Source organism: Plutella xylostella, chromosome 4 (genome assembly GCF_932276165.1).
Source record: "Plutella xylostella chromosome 4, ilPluXylo3.1, whole genome shotgun sequence".
NCBI lineage: Eukaryota > Metazoa > Arthropoda > Insecta > Lepidoptera > Plutellidae > Plutella > Plutella xylostella.
Genome location: NC_063984.1, coordinates 8,083,587 through 8,107,650, shown reverse-complemented (window position 1 = coordinate 8,107,650; position 24,064 = coordinate 8,083,587). Strand labels below are relative to the sequence as shown.

General features: G+C 35.2%; 1 protein-coding gene across 1 annotated transcript; it reads left to right on the top strand.

Annotated features, from left to right (window-relative positions):
- Positions 1-23,601, top strand: LOC105388920 (long-chain fatty acid transport protein 4). Its single transcript, XM_048630005.1, has 14 exons — positions 1-254; positions 14,342-14,519; positions 16,532-16,776; positions 17,597-17,747; positions 18,154-18,391; positions 20,374-20,623; positions 21,131-21,332; positions 21,426-21,536; positions 21,623-21,704; positions 21,824-21,954; positions 22,139-22,289; positions 22,517-22,674; positions 22,809-22,962; positions 23,074-23,601. The coding sequence occupies exons 2-14, from the start codon at positions 14,451-14,453 to the stop codon at positions 23,229-23,231; spliced, it is 2,100 nt and encodes a 699-aa protein (XP_048485962.1). The 5' UTR covers positions 1-254; positions 14,342-14,450; the 3' UTR covers positions 23,232-23,601.
- The last annotated feature ends 463 nt before the right edge of the window (positions 23,602-24,064 follow it).

Sequence of the window (24,064 nt, the reverse complement as noted above, 5' to 3'; positions counted from 1 at the left end):
TGGCAGCAGCAGTAGGCAAGCAGCCAGCCCGCAGCCGCAACGCAACCCATTTGTATTCGAATTACGAATCGAGTCGGTACGCAGAACGCGCGCGTCTTTCTGTGCTAAGACTGGCACATGTGAAAAAAGAAAATAAAAATAAAAGTTTAAAAATAGTAAGCTGTAGTCGGAAAATTACGGGACTGCTGGGGAAAGTTTTGTGATTTTCTTAGGAATTTTATAATTTGAATACGCCGCGCGGTTTTGTTATTGAGGTGAGTACTTTTTTCCATGAAGAAATTCAAAACATAGATCCTTATATTTTTAAATTTACCTGCTTTACCCATAACCATATGATGAGCTCAACGTGTAAATAGTCAAAATAGTTATACCCAGAGAAAGTGAGATGCAAAATTATTATTTCGTAGCGGTGGTGGCGTAGCACGCGTCGTAGCATCCCAACTTTCCCAAAATTAGGAAATTTAAGTAACCGTGTTTTTGTTTCTGTTTCTTGAAAATATTTGGAAAGTAAGTTTATTTAGACAACTTTTTGATAAATACATTCATGCTGTACTTAAGTATTTATTATTATTATCTAACGGTACTATGTGTACAGCTACAAGGATAATCTTCGACGCATCTGTAATAATCTGTATCCGGGTATTATTTATAAGTACTGAATTTTACATAAAAGTACCGTAGCTCGAATATCAGTGTGTCTTGTTTCTAAGGATTATAATATTTTTTTAATGTCACCAGCAAAGAATAGTTAATCCATTGACTAATTAGTTTTGTTTACACATTATCGCTACGATTTATCTTCTAGTATTAAAAATAATTTGGCTTATCTTTTCCTCATACATCAATTAGATAATACTTACCTAAGTACTTACTAAGTAATTTAAGCACATAGGTAATATAATAATTAATAATTATATCCATAATAATTGTATTAGTACAATAATAATTAATGTAAACATTTAGTCAATTTTGAGCGAATGTCTCAGAGCTCAGGGCTGCCAACTTTCAAACAAAGTCACCCATACAGGTTTTAATTAAAGAACACCGACCCTAAAGGCCTGCATTAAGTACCATGCGACCATTACCTAGGTCTGTAAACGAGTTCGAATTTCCGCTATGGCCCTTCAAAATGAGTGAGATTGCCTTACCTTGAAGGACTTGAATTCTTTGTTGTGTTTTTTTTTTAAAACACATTTTGATGATTATTTTAATTAACTATTTACTGTTATGACTAAATGATTACTTAGTAGTACCTACCTACTTATAAAAATTATAAATTTAGTCTGATTTTCCATATCATTTTCACATAGAATATAGATACTAACAATAAATAATCGGCCATAGGTACTTCCTAACTGCCAGTTTCTATAACTCTATCTACTGCAGTCATCGGACTGCTAGTTACTTTCATATTTTTTTGACACATAAAAAATTACAATCTGTCAAATAGTATGAAAGTAACTACCAGTCATCGGTAGATAGAGTTATAGAAACTGGCAGTAAAACTCATAAATCACTCAAAAAAGTTGACATCTTATTAACGACACCATGTTTGTTTAAACAAAGTTTCTTTAGCCGTAATATTGTAAAGAAATAAGGTTTTGTTTAATATAATGGACTGTATAGGTCGTTTTGTTAATGTATTTACTTTACAAAATACATAAAAGATTGGTTTTAGTACCTAAGTGAGTAGGAAGAGGTTTATGTTCGGTTTTTAGGGATCCGTAGCCAAAACAAACCCTTATAATTATGTCCATCTGCAGCAGAAATAAATGAACATCTTGGTAATTTCACTCTAGAACTTTCGGTAAATAATACTTAGGTAGTTAAGTGCTTATTTTTTGTAAGTATTTAATTTCTATGTTTTAAACCTTGCTATGCTCAGGTACTAGTACTTAGGTACTATAGGTATATAACATCCCTCCAAAAATCCTTTAATTAAGAAATAATATTATTACAAGATTTACCTACCAACTTTTATAACCACAAAAACTATTGCAGATATTATAACATAATTTGGTAGGTAATTATGAACTCAAACCGCAAAGGCCTTGCTCAATGTCCGGCGTGAGCCCTCCTCCGAAATTACCTTCAAGAGTAAACCAATGTACATCACCTTTAAGTCCATAGTTATAAGTGTAATGTTCGCTTATGCTTAACGTTAATGCATTCGTGTCTTCCAACCCGCATGTGCAGTGAGGAACGACGGCTACATTGCGTGTCAAGCTCAAACTGTTGCATCGTTAGGAAAACAGCTGTTGAAATCACCATAGGTACACGGCCTATAGTTACTGAGGTGCAGAGAAAATGAAGAAATTGCAGTTAAAATTCTCTTGCGATCTTAGTTAAAAAAGATAATTAACGTCCTATAAAAAACACTACTTAACTTTATGATTTTAATACAACTCGAGCTGCTAAAATGCACACCTTAGGTATACACAGCTTCAACTGCTGACAAAGCTATAATTAGAACCATTAGAACCAGCATTTAGTCGTAATTTTTTTTAATATACTTACCTATACCTTGTACCGGGCTGTTCACGAAGCCGTCATCATCATCCGATGTTTTTAAAATCGGTTCTTTTTTGAAGACTTACCTATTTAAACAAACAATTTTCCTCCGTATAATATAATACTATATCAGCATAGATTAAACATCATATAGTTTGATATCAGTCTAGAATTGTAGATGCATTTATATTTAGATTTATTACTTAACCATTCAATGAATGTTAACAACGATGTGTACCTCAACAATTTAATAGTTAACTGATTGTCCTATTGCATACTCAAGTAGCAGGTTGCATTATATAGCGTTAAATATAATTAGATTAATTGGACGATTAATCAAGAGCAGTTTGTTTCCTATACTAGTTCTTTGTCATTTCAATCAACTTGCCCAAGAAAATTATGCGGAAAAATTGCGTGAGATCAATAGGTAGAGGTACGTAGGTACTCTACCTCCAATCTCTGCCTGCACCAACGTAAACATTATAATTATACAGACTTACATGAAAGCTCTACTTAGTACTTACAGGGTACTGAAGGGGGATTCTCAAACATAAACACTGTTAAGTGAACATCAGTTTGCCTACCCATAGGTGGACACAGCAGGTACCAAATCTCCACAAGGATTGGCAAGTTAATTAACTATGCACTTAACTTTTGAAATTAGATATTATAGTCTTTGAAGCGTCCGTAGTCGAGCGGGCCTCAGTGATCGTAACTGATCGCTGAGGTTAAGCAACAACTGACACGGTCAGCCATTGGATGGGTGACCAATTTCAAGTGGTGCTTTTTCTGGACGCTTCCGTGCTTCGGACGGCACGTTAAGCCGTGGGTCCCGGTTGCTGCTTCGGCTGCAGTCGTTAAGCCTAGTCAGAGGCCTTCGGGCGGCTTGAAAACATCTGACAGTCGGGTTGCCCACTTACCCGACAACTCTCTCAGCACAAGCTTGCTTGTGTTGGGGTCCACCAACCAACCCGCACTTGGCCAGCGTGGTGGACTAGGCCTAAACCCTTCCTTCATTGGAAGGAGACCCGTGCCCCAGCAGTGGGGACGTAATGGGTCGTGATGATGATGATTATAGTCTTTAGAAGCCCAACTACCTTATAGGTAAAAGGTACCGCTACCACGGAATAATAGGTAACTAGTAATTCTACCTCTTAAATAAGTATCTACATATACCTAGGTAGTAGATAAATATACTACTCATAGCCATGCCCATAATCCATAATGAAACAAACTATCCGTCTGAGACACGACAGTAACCACGTACGCACAGCCGCTAAATACTTTTAAAAGCCATTGCCATTCTGTAAATTGCTTTCGATGTAAATCTTTGAACTCCATACAAATAATAAAAAAAGTTTTGTATGAAAAAATGCGAATGTCTGACGTAGATATTTTGGTGCTACGTGGCCAGAATAAGCAAACGGAAACTATTGGATATCAATTCTCATGTCGATCGACTGAGTGATTTATTAGGATATTCAGTATTCTTTGTCGATATGAATTACTTATTTACATACTTACCTATTGTTTATTTCTGTAAACACCAAAAACGTAACTTATCTTTACTTTGTCTCTATCATATCGATGTCTGGTAGCTAGAAACGGGCAAGAGTTCGCTTCGCAAGATCGAGAGGCGAGTTCAAATCCCGCCTGCGGTATGTCCGTATGTAGCTACTAATGAGTTCCTTAAAATTAATGCGCAATATATCTATGTATTATATCGCTTACTATCGATCTTACTGAGGAAACCTAGCGATAGAAAAAATACCTAATGAATACCTTTTGTGAATAGGTTTATAAGGATTATTATATTGAGCCTTGTAGTATCTTAAATTTTGCTTAGTCTCTGTGACCTTTGTAATTTTTCTGTTAATTTTGTAGTATAATTGCTCTGTGTAACCATGTTTTTGTGTGTGTTAAGTTTTTAGTGTGTAGGTATTGTGGATTTTTAAAACTAAAATGTCTTTAAATATTAATGGAAACTTTATTGGAAAAAGTACTAGGTACTTATGTATTTAACTTTTATGCATCCATCTGCTCTGTATGTTTCCTTAACAATAATAAAATAAAATAAAATAAAAATAGCGAAGTGGGAAATGGTTCATGGAAGGCAGACTGCAATGGTAGGTAGGATTAGAAGAATACAATGCGATGAACCTCTACTTAGAGTACTTACTTAGTTGTTTAATAAATATAGAATAAGGATGCTGCAGATTAGGAATTATGGAATGTTACCTTGTATAAATGTAAGTAAGTAAATATTTACCCGAAACGATGTTAACTTAACTTGAACCAACTTGAGCAAACTGTCAAGAACCTTTATTGAGTTTAGTGGGCGTTTCATATGAACCTACGAATTTAAGTAAAGACGTACTACATTGTACACTGATATGTGACACTGTTTGTAATTCACTGCGAGATTATGGTAATTAAGTAAATAAGATTCGGATTAACTACTCGTTAGTAGAGGCAGGTATCATACATAATTTGTAACTGGCTTTCGGGTCCTTCGACATATTTATAGTGAAAAACTGAAAACTACCTGAAATAAGATCTTTTCTCATGAGATGGAAAACTAGCATAGGTAGAGCACATATCACCATTATCACCAATACTAATAATGGTTTTAGTTTTGGATATTTTACTGCGTTACTGATTGATGCTAGTATCTGCTACCAGACTTAAATAATATCTTCCTACTGGAGCTAGTATATCTAACTTCCATAAAATATAAAAATGAAAAAAATAATAACGTTACTGATGTACGAACATTTTGATACTTAGATACGAATATAACTAAGAGACTTTAATAATACTTATAAATATAAATTTTTTTGATAACTTATTTTATTTTAAATAGTTTAGTAAGTACCTACTTATTCAAGTAACCAAAGTAGGAGTTAGGCATACTTACATAAATACGTATAGGAGTTAGGACCTTAATAGTTATAACCATGTTACCAAGAGGATGCTAGTCCGTCTTCTATTGTGTTGTAAGTATATTGTAACGCATAACGTTTGTAAGTAATCAATATTATCTTTGATACTTCCGCAAAAACGCAGAACCTATTTATGTAAACATGCTATTGTCAATGTAGTTAAGTATATATAGATATTGATAGTTAAGTATACATAGATCTATAGGTCTCTAAGTACTTAATTACGCACCAGCACCGGCGGCGGATAAAATAGGAAACTGTGTGAATTTTATTCCAATAAAAAAATGAGGTCATATAGTATCGGGGTTGTAAGTCTTTCCTGTGTCTAACTCTACCTAACCCTGTCTAAAGTTTCACAAAACGCAGTTTAATATAATGATAGCGGTGGGTTTAAAACCGGTTTAGACAGATCATCGTCCGCCCTTAATCATCCACCGCTGGAAATAGGCCGAAGACTGATACTCACAGGACGCCTTGGAAGAGCTCAAGAAGGGCCATTATACTCACTGCATCCTCATCCTTCCTCACACTTCCAGGCCATGTAGCACAGGGCGCTATTAAGACGTGACAAGAGTTTTCCGTCGCGCTCGCTCTTGAGGCTGCGTGATGTCAGTGAGCGCAATGCAAAACTCTTGTCACGTCTTAAATGCGCCCCGTACTAGCCCTTCTGATCTGTCTATAGTCATTGGTCCAGCAACAATGTTGATGGGTTTATTGCGCATTTATAGTTGGGTAGGTATATGGATGGGTGGGTACTTAAATATAATTGAGTCGGTATTTTTATAAGGGCTCGTAACTATAGTTAACCTGCTTAACTACAGTGTGATATGAAATGAATGAGCATATTTTCTTGTAGAAGACCGAATGGCGTAGTGGTTAGTGACCCTGACTACTGAGCCGAAGGTCCCGGCTTCGATTCCCGGCTGGGGCAGATATTTGTTTAAACACAGATATTTGTTCTCGGGTCTTGGATGTGCCCGTAAAATGGCAATAGGCCCGCCCCCGCGTGTTTTGAAACTATACAAGGCCAGAACGCAGAGGTTGGGACTGCTCGCGTATATTTTCAAATTAAAATGGTGCCATGATTTACTTGAAAGTATACAAGGCCATTACGCACTAATCGCGTATATTTTCAAGTAAGTTGGGCCAAAATTATGGATTGAAAATATACTGCAGCAGTTACCACTGCGTACTAATCGTGTATATTTTCAAGCGCCAAGCGGCAATGCGAGCACTTGAAACTATACGTGATTAGTTACCAGGTAGCCCTTTTGAATTGTTGCTCTCTCTTTCTTTCATGCGAAATAGTAATAAGTCTATTGCTTTCTAAACATTGCATCATCATTCCGCTCTTGGCATTAATTTCGTAACGTGTTTTTTGTTTACACCGTAAGTTCAAAAGTAAATTGATATTAAACTGTAGAACTGTTGTTAATAGTAAAAATTATCTCATAAGAGGCTGCAGAACAATTCATGAAAGACAATTACGGTGAATTCAAAACTTGATGAAAAATATGTCTGTAATAGGTCTATAGGGTAATACCTACTACACTCACGTGCAATGAATAAGTCCAAGTAGCAAAAAGTCAACACCAAATGACCCTAATTCTTTTAAACCATTAAATTTAAAATTTGATCAAAATTTTAGTTTTTAGTTGGTTATAATAATAGTTATTATGATGCGCTGTTAAATGTACTTTAATATTGCCGACGGCGTCATTATTCTAGTCTTTTCCGTTCAGGAGCTATCGTCACTGGAACTTTTGCTCGTGAGTGTAGTAGGTATAACTCTTAATTCATATAAATAATAAGATATTAGTATTCTTACTTGCAAGCATGATTGCTATAAATATAAATTTATCAATCAAATTAGAGCTTGTTCATCTTTTTTTATTATCATTCCATAGGTATGACAGGCAGAACAAGTAAATTGTAGTCATGTAAATCATTTACCGAAATAGTTAAGTAAATCAGAATCAGCATGTATAGATATAAATTATATTCGACAAGAACGCCAATCAAGCAATGTGCGTAATAGCAATGTATATTTTCAAGGACGATTCAGTAAATCCCAACTTGAAAGTATACGCGATTAGTACGCACAAATCGTGTATATTTCCAAGTAAAATATTTTTCTTTTTCACTTGAAACTATACAGTGCTAGTACACTATGGGTGCGTTCTGGCCTTGTATAGTTTCAAAACACGCCCCGCCCCCTATTACATTGGGACTAACATAACACTCTGGCGAAAAGTGGGTGCAGCAATGCACCTCTGCCTACCCTGCAAGGGAGTACATTGGTACAAGGCATGAGTGTGTGTGTATTTTCTTGTAAAATATTATTAACTCGAGTAGGTAAGTTTTAAATATAACCACAGCGCTATGCCTTGGTTTTCCCAGTATGAATCCCGTTTAGCCGGATAGGTCCAGGATTCCGCAGATACAACCTATGTTTTATGTAGGCAGACATATACTTACTCTATAATTTTTTGTGAAAATGTTTATAACGTCGATAAAATAAGTAAGTTTATGTTATATTGTATCGTTCGTGAAAGTATACGGTGAAAGCTTGATAGAGTTAAAAAAAATCTTAATGTATTGCAGTTCACTATGATTTGGCAATTTCATAAGCTCACAAATGATAAATGATAGAACCTACCATGGCTCGTTTATTCGGCAATCAAAAGATCTTAGGTTTTTCTACATGTCTATAACTTGGAACTTTGGAACCCTAACCCCATCATAAACCCTAAGAAATAATAAGCACATAAAGATATTAGGTTGTAGCCGTTTTGTTCGCAGTGCCTATGGCCTATTTGCCCAGCCTATTTTGTTCAAAACATTTTCTATAATGAATTTGATTGCGTTATGGAACTTCGATGCCTGTCAGTAATAAGAAACTATAAAGTTTTTCCTCGGTGTCGGTGAAGAGGTATAATAACATACCTTTTTGTCAGAATTTCAGATATTTATTTAGATAAGGTTCGTCCTTTCACAAATTAGCAGCCAAATGTTAGTTTTGTCACGTTATAGTTAGGTAGTTTACCAACTTGGTGCCTTATTAGTATGCAATATTAGTCGTAGTGTGGCACCTTTGGTCATGAACGGATAGTAAATTATTACCCGTGAGATTTTTATAGTTAGGCAAGTATACATAATGTCTTTGAACGATTGATGTTTGACTTCTCAGCTTGTGGTGACCACGGCAACAACCGCTAGAGCTGCATTAGCATTAGTCACCGCATTGAAAGGATGTCACCAGTCAGCTCGGAGAGGCTCTATAGGTAAATGTATATTATAGGTAGGTACTTAATACTAACTTTTTTGTTTGTAAGAGTACTTCTAAATATGACCTAAGAACAACACACTGAAATCCCATCTATGGGCGTACACGCAGCGTGATGTGGGGTAGTGTGAGATAGAGATGGAACTAGATTAACTACTTGTAGACAAACTTATGTAAACAACACAAGACAATACACAAGCTTTGGTTGTAGAGTTATTCGAAGGGTCAATCAATATTACTCATTTAATAAATTCTTTATGGTCACGTGCCTAGTCGGCCGAGTAATTATGTTTTTTCCTCTCCAAAGTTTTTTTTCTAGTATGATGATGATGGTGATATGAATAAGATACAATAGAACAAAACACGTGTAGTAGTCCTCGATCCGGATGTTTCAATAGAACGTGATTTAAAATTCATACAATGATGGATGGATCACAATATTCTTTTAATTTAGCTATGTTTATGTAGTTGTAGTCTACAGTTATGCCCCAGTATATTAAGTATATGGAACTCCGAAAGAAAAAGCTTTCTAATGGCTTTTTGAGGGGACATCTCACACAAGAACATCATCATCAGCCTATAGCAGTCCACTGCTGGACGTAGGCCTCTCCCAAAGCACGCCACTAGATGCGATCTTTAGACAAGAACACCCGACCTAAACCATGGCAACTATCCCTATGGTTGCCATTGGTAACCTACCTATACATTTACATGTATATCTTACGAAATAATGCGCAGCCTTTTATAAATAAGTATTTATCTGATCTATTCATCTAGCGCATCCTAATTTACATAATTCAATTTCCCAACAAGTAGGTAGGTAGGTACTAATAGTTACTAGGTAGGTTACGTATTATATTTAAACTAGGCTCAACTCGGTAAAACTGCGTATACTTAATAGGTATTAGGGCTTTAAAATATAGTATCTAACTACTAGACGGTTGTTAGTACCATAGAATAACGAGTAGGTAAGTACTGTACTATGGTAGTACTCACGGTCATAAAGTTTGCGCAAAGTAATAACGTTACAGACAGACATCACTCAACTCAATGGTAAAAGTAAAAGTGCAGTGTGAAGGGGATATGACATAGCGGGATAGCCACGAAGAAAGTTCAATTCTCTCTCACAGCTCTCTACCTTTTATGCTTTACCTACAATGCCTACGTAGGTCAATGACATAAATTTATATCAAGCACTTATTCAATTCAAAAATTACTTGTATGGTAGATTAAAATCGCATCACACACAAACCTTTGAAGGCTTATGTGGTGTTGTATACTGTTAATTATATGTACACACGGCAACGTCAAATGGTCGGCAGGGCACACTAACGTAGTGTATATGTGCACACTAACGTTGTCTATGTGTGCATAAACGCAGAAATCGGTTTACACACCAGTAACAAACCACACACACACACACACAACAGCACAAATGAGTTTGCGCGTAGGCAAACGCCCGTATACCAGCTGTGACATAAAAATATCAACCGGTAGTGTTAGTGAAATAGTTATAAAATTGATGTGAAGCAAAATTTCACTACCTGTGTCTATACACTTCGTAGCTCATTGGTAGAATGTTGGACTAATGAAACATAGGTCGTGAGTTCGAGTCCACGGATGGTTATTTTTATTTAACTTAATTCAAATTTTGCGTTAATTTAAACACTGTTGAGTATAAAATTAATATATTTGAAACTGACAAATGACTACAAGCTGCATAGCTGTCGACTATTTCTCTTCGCCAAAAATATATGATTCGTTCTTCATTTGAGAATTAAAACCATTCTACCCTCATACAATATGAATAAACGAAATTTGTTTTTAGTTTTAGTTTCAATTCACCTCTGCGTCTGCAAAGTGATTCACTTTGTGATTTGTCAATTTAATTAATTACTCTTCGCAGTCAGTATGGAAAGTCACTTAACCATGTTCAAAAAGGCGGAGATAATCGTATTTATATGAACAAAACATTACAATTAGTGAAATCGCAAGACGTTTAACGGTAAGTAACATAGAATTGTAAATATTTTATTTGACTGTTAGAATATTTGTATTTGTATAAGCTAAGTATTTGGTTTTTTTTTGTTTGCAGAGGAGAACTGTTCAATTATGGGTTCACCGATACGCAGATTCGGGACATGTAGACAGTAGTCGTCTATACGGATGCATCACCACGCCATCGAGATATCGTAGCTGCACATAGCGCTGATCCGTTCTGCAGCACCCGTTCTACGGCCACAACACATAATCTATCCCTACAAACCGTACGGGTTCACTTGCGTGCTGCTGGGTTGCGGTGTCGGAAGCCGACGAAGAAAATTGCTCTAACCGATCAGATCCGACGATGTCGAAACAGAGTGCGTTTTGCGACTGACTATTTTAAACTTTGATTGGTGCAACAATGTGGTGATATTTAGTGATGAAAAGTCCTTTAAGTCAGACAAGGATGGATGGTAAGATATTATGGCGAAAAAGTGGTGAAAATTATAGTTATTGGGGTTAGCTCAGTAATTTTTATTTTTCATTTGTATAAAATTTTAGTTATTTTGTTAAATACTTATTATTATTTACAATTATGGGTAAGCCATGTGTTAATGATGTTATTGTTACTGAGGTTGGAATAAGTTATCTTATTTCTAGCTAATTAACATGTTGATTCATATAACTAATGACTTGCCTATTTACTTTAGTAAAACAGCCAGTCCATCCTTTTCTGTAGTTTATTATGATTTAAAACTGCTAATTGAAAATTTTCCTTATTAATATAAACTACAACTATGTTTTAAAACGAAAAACAACAAAAACGTAACATCCTTAATGTTTATGTTACGGCAAGAATAAATTTTGTAATTTTAACACTTAATAACTTGTTTCATTTACTTTCTGTGTTGCTTTTATTCGTATTTACTACAATACTATTATTAGCCATATTAAAAAATAAATTAAATCTATAAAAAAAAACAAAAAAGGAATTTTGTAAGTTCAGAGGGATTTGAACCACCATACCGATTATTGTAAGTCTTGTATCATACCAACTGAGCCATTCAATCTATTACAATGCATTGCAAAATTTTGCTTCATATCATAAAAACAATGAATCATTGTCACTGGCACAACTACATGCTTACAATATCCGTGTGTGGGTTGCCCAGAACTAAATAATTACGTCGACGTCGCCGACACACACATACACTACCTACGTTAGTGTGCCCTGCCAACCATTTAACGTTGCCGTGTGTACCAATATGTGTTTGTTAATAAATAAAATAAAAAAATAAATAAATAAAATGGCCCACGAAAATATAGTGGGTACAAGGTGTAAGGATAAGTTGTGATAGAATTGTAATTAAGTAGGTACGGTTGCGTAGTTTTACAGTTAGCCACCCATATAGAGACAGTTTAAAACCCATAGCCATTAAATGCGCCTTATAAGTTGTCACAAAGATGCGTACTCCGTGTCGATGTTTGTTTCCTCTATGAGTCTATGCCGAAGTACATAACGTTTGGTGTAGAGTATTGTATATTATTATATATGTACAGTGTGGATTTTTATCAGTGAAATTTCCGTTGATTGTTACGACCGCAAGTCGCAAACATATCCATCAAATTGGATATTTTGGATTTGGAAAATAAAACTTTACTATGGAAAAGCGTTACAGATTTTCTGCTGTTATTTTAAAATATGTAGTTCCCACAATGAAAGTTGATTAGTACGGTACATACGTATACAGATCCCTGCCAACGGGAATCACTGATAAAATTGCTTTCTTTATAAATTATTTATTGTTGGAACAATGCCAACTGTGATTATATTTTGTTCCGTGTCCGATGATTACATCTCAAACACGTCGGCTTTCACCAATTGTGAGTAAATATGACATGTTATTATTGCACAAAGAGAGATATACAGGATGTTGTTCTCGAAGGAAACTCATATAGTACCTATACAAAAAGCAAAACTCATATACAACCTCATATACAGGATATGAGTTTGTATATTAGTTTTGCTTGCTTGGTGTGTGCCTTACTAATGGAAGACAATAATATAATTCCTGAAACTCCTGAACCAACTAACATGGTGTATAATCTACACTAAAGCCTGGTTCACATTACACTATCGCGTGCGTCCCCGTTCAGTGATTGACTTCGGCTAGTTAATTCATGAACGGAAATTGGAGGGTAGCCGTTTTTGGTGTCGCCCGGTCCGTTACCTATTTTATAAACATGCCACCAAAATTACTTTAAGTAAGTAGACCTTTTTTGACGGTCCAGCAGAACCTTAATCAGATAGTATATAATATATAGTTGTTACTAGTGTTGTTACAGTACAGTACTTTTACACTTTTAACTGTGGTTAATACATTTTAAACAAGCAGAAAATGGTAGATTTTTCTTATTGTTAAGTATAGGTACTTTTGAGATTTCAATGTTATTTTGGCTTACGAATTCGACTGAATCGAGAACTAAGCAGTAGCATTACTAAATATAAATAAACTTGCGGCGGTTGAGGTGGTCGCTTACTTTTAACCACCTTACGGCATTTTGATACGACTGCTGTAGCGAATACCAAACATCTTATAACCGAACAACAAAAGTTGTTGAAACTAATCAAGTATTCTTTTGTTAGTCATTATCATACCTACTTACCTACCAAGAATTTCTTTGTATCAGAGGATGTACAAGAAAAACACTTTTTATATGCCCGTTAGTTAGGTTTAGGGCATGCAATACCGCAATACCGGTATTCGTAATACCGGTATCAGGGACAAAATTTACGCTTTTTTCAATACCGGTATTGAAAGTTAATATCGGACTTTTTTAGGCTTATATTATATTATAATAAAGCGATTAAGATATAGTATTCCTATGTACTGTGAAAGCGCACTTGTTTCCAACCGTTTGATGCAGTTTTCGGGCGTTTGATATCTACTGTTGTCTCTGTTTTTCTCGTTTTATTCTGACCTCTACGACCTTTAATCACAATATATGCCATTTATTACAAGGATGTCTAATACCGGTATTAATACCGGGATCCCGGTATTGAGTTGCTATACCGGAACTCAATACCGGTATTGAAAATAGTTCCGGTATTGCATGCCCTAGTTAGGTTTAGGTGCGAAGGTACGATGTGTTAATTTTTTTGTCAAATTGGCTGCGGCAGACTAAAGGTGTTTTTGGATTTAATTATTTGATTTTATTATAGGTACTTTTTTATATAAAAAATATAATCAAAGTACGTTTATACACATCAGTAAATAGAAATGCATATTATTGCATACAATTAAATATACTTAAGTACATACATTACTTTCATGTAACTAAATAATCATAATAAACAAAATTGAATTAGGTAGGTCACATACTTCTCAAAAATACATTCTCCAAATATTTTTAACATGACAAATAATGACGGAAATTATTTAACGACCATTGCATTGCTACCTGCTATCTATTCGTAAATAGATGGTTAATTAACTATGTATTCGTTAATAGATTGTTAATTAACCGATCATAATAGAGTACCTACCTATTAACGATTATTTTGTATATTGCAAACTACATACTCATAAGGTATTTAAAATTATTTCTTTTATTGCAGGGTTCAACTGAACACTACAAAATGACTTCGTCGTAGAAATATAAAATACTTCAAAGCTGAAGAAAGATCTAGAATTCCGTCGCTACGTTTGAATATAACGGACGGAAACATGGCGGCTTCCGGCGTGGTGGTCGACAACAATATGAACAACACTATCAAGAATAAAAATGATTACCCGGTAAGTAAAGTTCAATATTATTTTATTTTATCTTCTATTGCTTTATACAGGGTGTTGCAAAAAGGGTACTTATACTAAGCCGAAACTAGCATGTGCAGCATATCTAAGCCCGAAACTGAAATCAGTATTTCAAAATTCCTGAAAAAAAAACATTGGTTACGTGACTCCATAGCAAAATGGAGAATGTTTTTTTTGCTGCACATGCTGGTTTCGACTTCGTATACCCTTTTTGCAACACCCTGTAGATTCCGAGCAGAATAGCCAAATAGATTCCGGATACCTGGGTATCAAAATACTCTTATATGAGTTTTTAATTCTGTATTACTTATATGAATTATATAATTATAAAAATTTGCGGAACAATTAAAATACATGATTTAACATTGACCTATTGTGCATCAAAAAGGGAAACTTAATATTATTTACATATAGGTATACATTTTAGTATATTAATGCATGTGAAGGTATTTTTATATTTGCAATAAGGGTAGCTAGCTAGCCAAGTACTTAACCAACTTTTAGTAAGTAGTTACCTACATACGTACTAAATGAAAACCGATATAATAATATTTACGCAGTTTAACATCTACCTATAATAAGTAGTTTAACAAATTTTATACACCCTAAAGTAGGTGAGGCTGTTAAATTCATAGAATTAATATTTATATCAGTTAACGTCACTTTATGGTTTTTGGTAACTATACCTGTTTGTGATTGTGCGTCATTCCCATTTTTTTATGTTCAACCATGTTCAACGTAAGTGAATAGAGGAACCACATTATAATAAAAACTCACAAAAAATATGAAGTTAAAGTTAAATTACGTAATAGTTAACATTATAGTGTAACTTTAAGTATTAAATAAATCGCTGGCTATGTATTAACTTTTAAAAGGTCTCATTTAAATTAGTGTAACCTGTTAATCAAGCACCTACTACCACGTACCTACTGGATATATTTAATTAATATGACCATTTATGCATACATTTACAAAATAATTTTCTAAGTTATTTACCTATTAATAACGTATTTTAAAAAAACACCAGTTATAGTGTCTTCGAGCTTCCAGCCACTCTTCCTTCAAAAATAAGTACTTAAGTAATCTTTATTAAGTAAAAGTAAGAAAAACACATTACTGAAGACATTCTAATTCTGTTTATATAGCTTAACGTATTAGTATAAATATATAATCGAATTGTACCCGCTCTTCACCGCTTTGATAATCAGCTTGTAATCGTCCACTGCTGGACGTGGGTCTCTCCTCAAGAGCGCCACAACACTCTATCCTCGGCCTCCCTCATCCAGGAAGGTGGTGGATATGGATATAGTAGGGCACCTGTCTTAAGGCTTGTACACAAAACTGCGATGCGACGTCGCGTCACAAAAAACTGCGACGGGTTTGATAGTTTTTCAGGGCAAATGCTAAATTACTATCACAGATTTTTACGATGCGAAGTCGTAGTTTTGTGTCCAGTAGGCCAGCTTGACAGTTCTCTGATGTAACAAAGGGTTTCAGGTTTGAACTGAATTAAAATACACTTACTTATTTCAAAATAAATATGAGATATTCAAAGCCAGGTACATGTATATCTGCTGCCAGTGGGAAAAATGTAGAATGTAAATATGAACAATTGATTGTTTAGCAAACAATGCGCTCTTTGCACGACACACGATTGTACCTAGGTACCTAGGTAGTGTTAGTGTTTTCTCATGCACTTAATACCTCTATGTTAGAGAATGCATCAGGCAACTGATTTAATTTCTCACGATAAAAGATTTCAGCTTTAGTAGGTACACTTTCTTTAAAATTTGCTAACAATTAATTCTTTATTATTATTGAGTACACTTTCCATCTTAAAAAAATAATGAATATTTTTAAGTAAATGAAGTACTTACATCGATCGTAGATATTTTTAGTAGGTATTTATATTTATATGTAAGTACATTATCACCACGCATATCATTACAAAATCTATCCAGCAATCCTTCTAACTTCTCTTCCCTCTTCACCAGAAACAAACGAAGGACGTGGAAACCGGCACCAAGAACGTACAGTCTGACGACGGCACGAACTGGGGCCGCACCATAGCGCTACTCCTGGCGTGTCTCGTGCTCGTGGCCGCCTGTACCGTGGCCTGGGTGTTCCAGGACTGGCAGACCAGTCTGCAGGTCTTCGCTATACTGGTCGTGGTCTACGTCATCGCCTTCCACTGGAGGTGGATCTATATCGCTATCCGGACTACGCCAAGGGATACGAAGTAAGACCCAATACTCAATCGTTTATTGCATCAATAAGTTTTACAGGTTCAATACATTAATTAGGAACTTTATGGACCCTGTCGTGCACAGCAAATACAGAATAGACTTTTCTGTGTAGTTGGCTGGTCGGTAGACTCGGTAGTCGGTAGATTGATGCTGGGTTGGTTTGCTCAAGCAATGGAAATTCTCACAAAATCACCCCAACTCCACAGCGACCCTTTTGTTTAGATCACAATCGATTACGCTTGTGCGGTAATTTATAAAATTACTTATAAGTACAAAATTGTTATTCCTATTTTGTTCATAGATTATTTTTTAAACAATGTCCCGTTAAACTTCGTTGTTGTAGACAAAAAGTATAGGTAGGTAGTGATATAGCTGAGTAAACTTTTGTCTAAATTCCTGTAAAAAGCTTAAATAAATATTAATACTTATCCTTATACGTATTTCCAATAAATCTATGCATTAAGTACACGTACTTCAATATTAGTACGAGTAAGTAGTACCAATAGCAAATAAAGTTATTGCTTATATAGTTTACTTAAGACCTACATCCTGCATTCTATGTAATTCGTGCTCATAATATTATGACTCAGTTACATATCGTTTACAAAACCAATCCGGCCAAGTATGCATGCTATTCATCAGCTTTACAAATACTACTTTAAACTTATTGTATTCTTACTTAATTTATATACACTTGCGATTATCCACCTCCAAGGTTTATCCATTTTTAGGTAGGTACGCTAACTGTTAAGATTGAAAACATAAATAACGGTGCACAAACTTACTTATCAAATCGACATGTCTCGATTTCAGAGCTCTCTACTGCTATGTGAAAATCCTTCTTCTGACAAAGTCTTTCCTCAAGAAGAACTGGGGTATGACAGAGATGTTCCACGCTATGGTAAAGAAACACCCGAACAAAGCCTGTTTCCTTTACCAGGATGAGACTTGGACTTTCCAACAGGTAATTATGATGAACTACTTGTGTATCTTTTTTAGGACGAGTACTTACAAGAGTTTTGAGTACTTACCATTTAAGTTCAAGTTATAAGGATAAGACTTATAAGTTGCGATGACCATTCTGCAAAAGTACTTAAGTATAGCATGTACAAGAGTTCTAAGAACCTTTTGAAGTTCAAGTTATACGCAGCAAAATCCAGTTCTCGATCACATACGCACGGGAAATTCCCAATCCTTTTATACTCGTACCCGTCGATTGCTATTGCTATTGAATCTTTTTTTAAGTAACCACTTAACTTTTCCCGTTTAAGTCCGTAACTTTATCATACGCTAAAATAAAATGAAAAACGTTTAAAAATGACTGTAACTCACTCATAAATTTAACCAAAAAAAAACTTTGAAAAATTCAGGTGGAAGAGTTTAGCCTGCGCGTGTCAGCTGTACTCAAGGCTCAGGGCATCAGGCCGGGGCAGACGGTGGCCGTCATGATGAACAACTGCCCCGAGATGCCGGCGACCTGGCTCGGCATTGCCCGCATCGGGGGCATCTCACCGCTCATCAACACCAACCAGGCGGGCAACACGCTGCTTCACTCCATCACGGTCGCGCATTGTGATGCCGTCATTTACGAAGATTGCTTCGAAAGTGGTGAGTGTCTTTTGTTTTTTTTTGTTTTGTAGGTAAAAGTGGTTTTATGAGGAAGTTGGTATTGAAGGTTAGTCAATGTTGTTGAACTGGACATGGAGGTACGTACTTTACGTAGGTACGTATTAGTATCAATATGGTGGTAATGGTAAGTATGTAGTGGTAGGGGCAAAAAAAGCTGACCCTTCTCAGAGTGACGATGCAACTTGAGAGGGGTCACGGTTCTTTAGCTCAGAGAGTTCTTACAAATTTGGGATGAGATGGTACAAACTTTTTTTCTTTTTGGTGTCTTTCATTGAGAACGGCGTTGCTTGATGCGAGACCTTAGTTTTAAAAATAAACTATCATTAAATTTAGATTAAGCTGACTGTCAAATTGATAATACGTATCCACTACTGCGCCATCATACGGATACCTAACTACCTACCTAAATTAGTTTTATTAGGGTTCCGTAGCCAAAATGGCAAAAACCCTTAAAGTTTCGTCATGTCCGTCTGTCCGTCTGTCCGTCTGTCCGTCTGTCACAGCCGATTTACTCGGAAACTATAAGTACTACAGTGATGAAATTTGATGGGAATATGTGTTGTATGAACCGCTACAAAAATATGACACTAAATAGTAAAAAAAAGAATTGGGGGTGGGGCCCCCCATACATGTAACTGAGGGATGAAATTTTTTTTTTCGATGTACATACCCGTGTGGGGTATCAATGGAAAGGTCTTTTAAAATGATATAAAGTTTTCTAAAAACATTTTTCTTAAAGTGAACGGTTTTTGAGATATCAGCTCTCAAAGTCGTAAAAAGTATGTCCCCCCCCCTCTATTTTTATAACTACGGGGTATAAAATTCTAAAAAAAATAGAGGTGATGCATGCTAATTAACTCTTTCAACGATTTTTGGTTTGATCAAAGTATCTCTTATAGTTTTTGAGATAGGTTGATTTAACTGTAATTTTGGTTATTATATTTGCTGCTACGGAACCCTTTGTGCGCGAGCCCGACTCGCACTTGGCCGGTTTTTGCATTTTGCGTTCATCAAGGAAGCTTTGAGAACTCTGCTAAATCTTAATTGAGTTTATGTCACATATCTTGTCTCGAATAATCTCCATGCAGTTAACCAATTTATTACCAATCAAGTAAATCGAATTTTACATTTTAATAGTTGCTGTTATTAAACAGTATTAAACACTAACATTATAATTTTAATAGCCAACAATCCTATCCTATTGTAATAAACCTTGTGGATTTCATTTGATGCGGTTTTAGATACCTACCAAGTATTATTATTTACGCCCTGTGGCACATAGAAATATGTATTTTTTTTATAAGTAAATAACTTTGCGAACTAATGTCCGAATGTCCCCCATAAAAGCATTTTGATTGTTCATACTGTAATAACGACCTTTAAAGTTGATTATACCAATCCGTTTAATAGTCGTCCATAGTATTGTTGGAAAACAGAGTTAATAAGGACCATCATCATAAAACATTATTACATCGAGTCTGTATGTTGTCCACGTGTTAGCCCCTTAGCCCACAATTCACAATAAGCAGCTGATAACTCGTATCGAATAATTAACCTTGCATTGTCACCAATGAACTTTGCACAATCGGTGTTGGCCCAATCAACAACATCGTACCCTTTAGGTGCTGTGACTGTGACCCTTTGCATTTACAGTTGCGTAAATAAATGACCTTAAGAAGCACGTAGTTTTTTATCATTTCAACTGGTTTGAGTTTGGCTTTGTCTCCACATTTGATTTGTTTCTCCATAGTGAAAAAGTCACGTGACCATCAAAGTTTCTATGGAGAAGCAAAATTTTTCTTCGACAATTTTCAATAACATTTCATACTTAGTGACAACAGTGAGTTTTCACTTTTCCCCAATTCGGCTTAGTTCCTACCACTTTTGCAATACCATGGTAATGCAAAAGAGTTCTTTAGTATAGGGCAAAAACTAAAGAACTCTTTTTTTACTTTCCACAGCATTCGAAGCCATCTCCAAAGACCTTCCGCCATCTTTAAAACAGTACAAATTCACGCGCCGCCAGCTGAGCACTTCACCCGACCATGTCAAAGTTTCCGAGGGCTGCAATGACTTCACAGCACTCCTCGAGGCGACCCCTCCAGCGCAGTGGTTCCCATCCGAAGGGCACGGGTTTAACGGAAAACTGCTCTACATTTACACCTCCGGGACAACCGGCTTGCCCAAGGCAGCCGTTATTTCTAGTTCGAGGTGAGCTTTTGCAATTTTCTTGTAATTAAACCGATCCATCGTAGGTTGGTTGGTATTTAGATTAGCTGCGTAGGTAATGCTTAGTCTTCGATGTCAACGAGGTGGGTTTTAGTTAGGTAACTACCTACTATCTGACTACTCTTCTATCATACCATTTTATACCTTCATTAATGACAATGGTGACCTTAGATATTAGATGTATTTTAATAAGTTTGCTATAAAATGTGGGTTCTAACCGTAGAATATAAATTAGCCTTACGATCATGTAAAACTAAGTTAGTAAGTTTTCATCGTTGTAACGATGAATGAAAACAAAGAAAACTTTTGATTTATAAATATATAAATTCCATTTCCGTATCCGGCCGGGCACCCACCAAAACCATAAACCATAGACAACGTAGTTTTTTTCGCGCTAAAACCTCCCGCCAAACAATTTAAGTCTTCAAGTGATACCATTTGTAAATTTTCTACTGTTTGGTAGTTTTGTAAAATTTTGTTTCTTTTCAGGATGGTGTTTATGGCATCTGGTGTACACTACTTGGGATCTTTAAATCCAAATGATGTAATTTATTGTCCAATGCCACTTTATCACTCTGCTGGAGGATGCATCACTGTCGGCCAAGCCTTTATTTTTGGTTGTACTGTTATATTGAGGCAAAAGTTTTCTGCATCTGCGTATTTCCCTGACTGCATCAAATATAAGGCTACGGTAAGCATAACATAAAATAAAACAATAGGATTTACTCACTTCTGCTTTTAGACATAAGTTATGTCATTACTTATACATATTTCCTGATTACAGGCTGCTCATTACATCGGTGAAATGTGTCGTTATATATTGACTACACCACAAGCCCCGACTGACACACAACATACAGTGCGTACTGTGTATGGAAATGGAATGAGACCTCAGGTGCTTAATTAATTTACCAAAGATTATTGTCAATATTTAACAACATTTAAATATTGTATGCTTAATTCAAACCAATTTTTTTGCAGATTTGGACAGAATTCGTGAAACGGTTTAATATTAAACGGGTTGTGGAGTTTTACGGTGCAACTGAAGGAAATGCAAATATAGGTGAGCTAAAAACGTTAAACCTGGAGATTTCAACAATTACTTCATAAATATTAAGGCCATATAAATACCTACATTTGTACGAGTACCATGCTACAGATTTAAAATTAATATTTTTTCAGTGAATGTGGACAACCGCACTGGTGCAATTGGTTTCGTGTCAAGAATAATTCCCGCAATTTATCCTATTGCCATCATCCAAGTTGATGAAGAAACTGGTGAACCCATAAGAAACCGCAAAGGATTATGTCAGGTACTTAATATAATATACATGATGTAGGTAAATACCCATTGATACATTAATTTAATAACTTAGATTTTTTCTGTTAAGTACATATATTTTTCATACATAATTTTATACATATTTTTTTATATATAAATTTATATAAGTATGTAATACTTAATCTAAACACTTTATACCTACTTCCTACTTTCAGTTAGCGAAGCCCAACGCTCCTGGTGTTTTTATTGGAAAGATAAACCCAAACAACCCAGCACGTGCTTACCTGGGATATGTAGACAAGGAGGCATCTGAAAAGAAAATAGTACGAGATGTCTTTTCTAAAGGAGATTCGGCTTTCATCTCAGGTACATACTATTCCTATGATCTAACCAGTGATAAACCATGAATAAAGAAAAAGAAATAGTAGTAGTGGTAGTAGTAATAATCTTTATTTGCACACCATGAAACATAACTTAAATTTAACTTACATGACATAAATGCACAAATGGCGGTCTTATCGTTAAGAGCGATCTCTATAGTTATTTTCTTAATAATTATAAATTATTACACAACTTTATAACTATTTTTCCAGGTGATATATTGACAGCAGATGAGCTAGGATACCTATACTTCAAAGATCGTACGGGTGACACATTCAGATGGCGCGGTGAGAATGTCAGTACAACTGAAGTTGAGGCGATAGTCTCTAAAATAGCCGACCAACGAGATGCAGTTGTGTATGGTGTTGAGGTATTGTATATTTTATAACATTTACTTTTTACGTATACAAATTGTGTAAAGTAAATATAAATTAGGTAACTATATTATGAAAAAAAAAACATAAGTTATAGGTACCTACTCATTACTTTGATGTTTTTTTACAGATTCCAAATATTGAAGGTAGAGCTGGCATGTGCGGTATCGTTGACGAAGATAATACTCTTAATCTCGATGAATTAGCTAAAAATATAACCAAAGACATTCCAGTCTATGCGAGACCCGTGTTTATAAGAGTAATGACTAAATTAGACATGACAGGTATGATTAATTTATCATATAATAAGATTATGGTCAAAAAACTTAATTAAAAGTAGCTAACTACCTATTGTGATATTTTAGATAAATAACGATAATTTCTTTATGTTACAGGTACCTTCAAAATGAAGAAAGTAGACTTACAAAAGGAAGGCTATAACCCTTCTGTGATAGCTGACAAGCTGTACTATTTAGACTTGAAATTAGGAAAATACTTACATTTAGGCCCTGAAGAATTTAGGAAGATTGAATCAGGGGAAATAAGACTTTAATCAATTAATTGTATTTATTGTAATTGAATACTGTGATTCATGAATGAGCTGCTAATATGCAGAAACTATAGAGTTTGTAATGTACCGTGAAAATAGACTCGGTAGGTGTGTATGAAATGATTATTTATCTAACTATTATGTAAAGGTGTGTGATTAGATTTTAATTAATATTGTGTACCTAGGTTAAGTATAGTTTTAAGCATAAGCTACATCGATCAAGTGTACTTAGATATTTAGAAGCAGGCTTCTACATACGATCATGCAGCACAAGCATATTTTTTTATTAAGTGAGTAGGTACGAAGTGCAAAATGACTTTTATAAAAAACAATTTATTTTAATTTTTAAAAATAAAATGATTATTCGTAAAAATTTGTTTGCATTCATTTCCTGTAATATTTACCTAGGTATGTCTAATGAGTTTGTGGCGAAAGCCAACCTTGGTAGATTTTATAAATATTAAGTTTGCACTCTTAGTTTATCCCTTAAGTACCACCATAGAATAACGAGTACTAGTACTTACTACTGTGCTTGTTATTGTATGGTACCACCCTAGGCAAGCATGCGCTGTTTATAGTGTACTAGGTAAGTTCTGTAGCAACCAACTTGGGTACCAATACGTAAAACGAATCAGAATCAGCATCTTAATTAATAAAAATATAATTGATACAATAATAAAAGCTTGTAAGCTTATGGCGGCATGAGGTACATAACTAAGTAAGCTACTTTAGCAGACTGAGCGCTTACTAGATTTATGCCACTTTCTCATAGACACACTTAAATACTAGCTTAGTTATATCCAAACATCCAGACAGAATGACTATTGACTAATGAA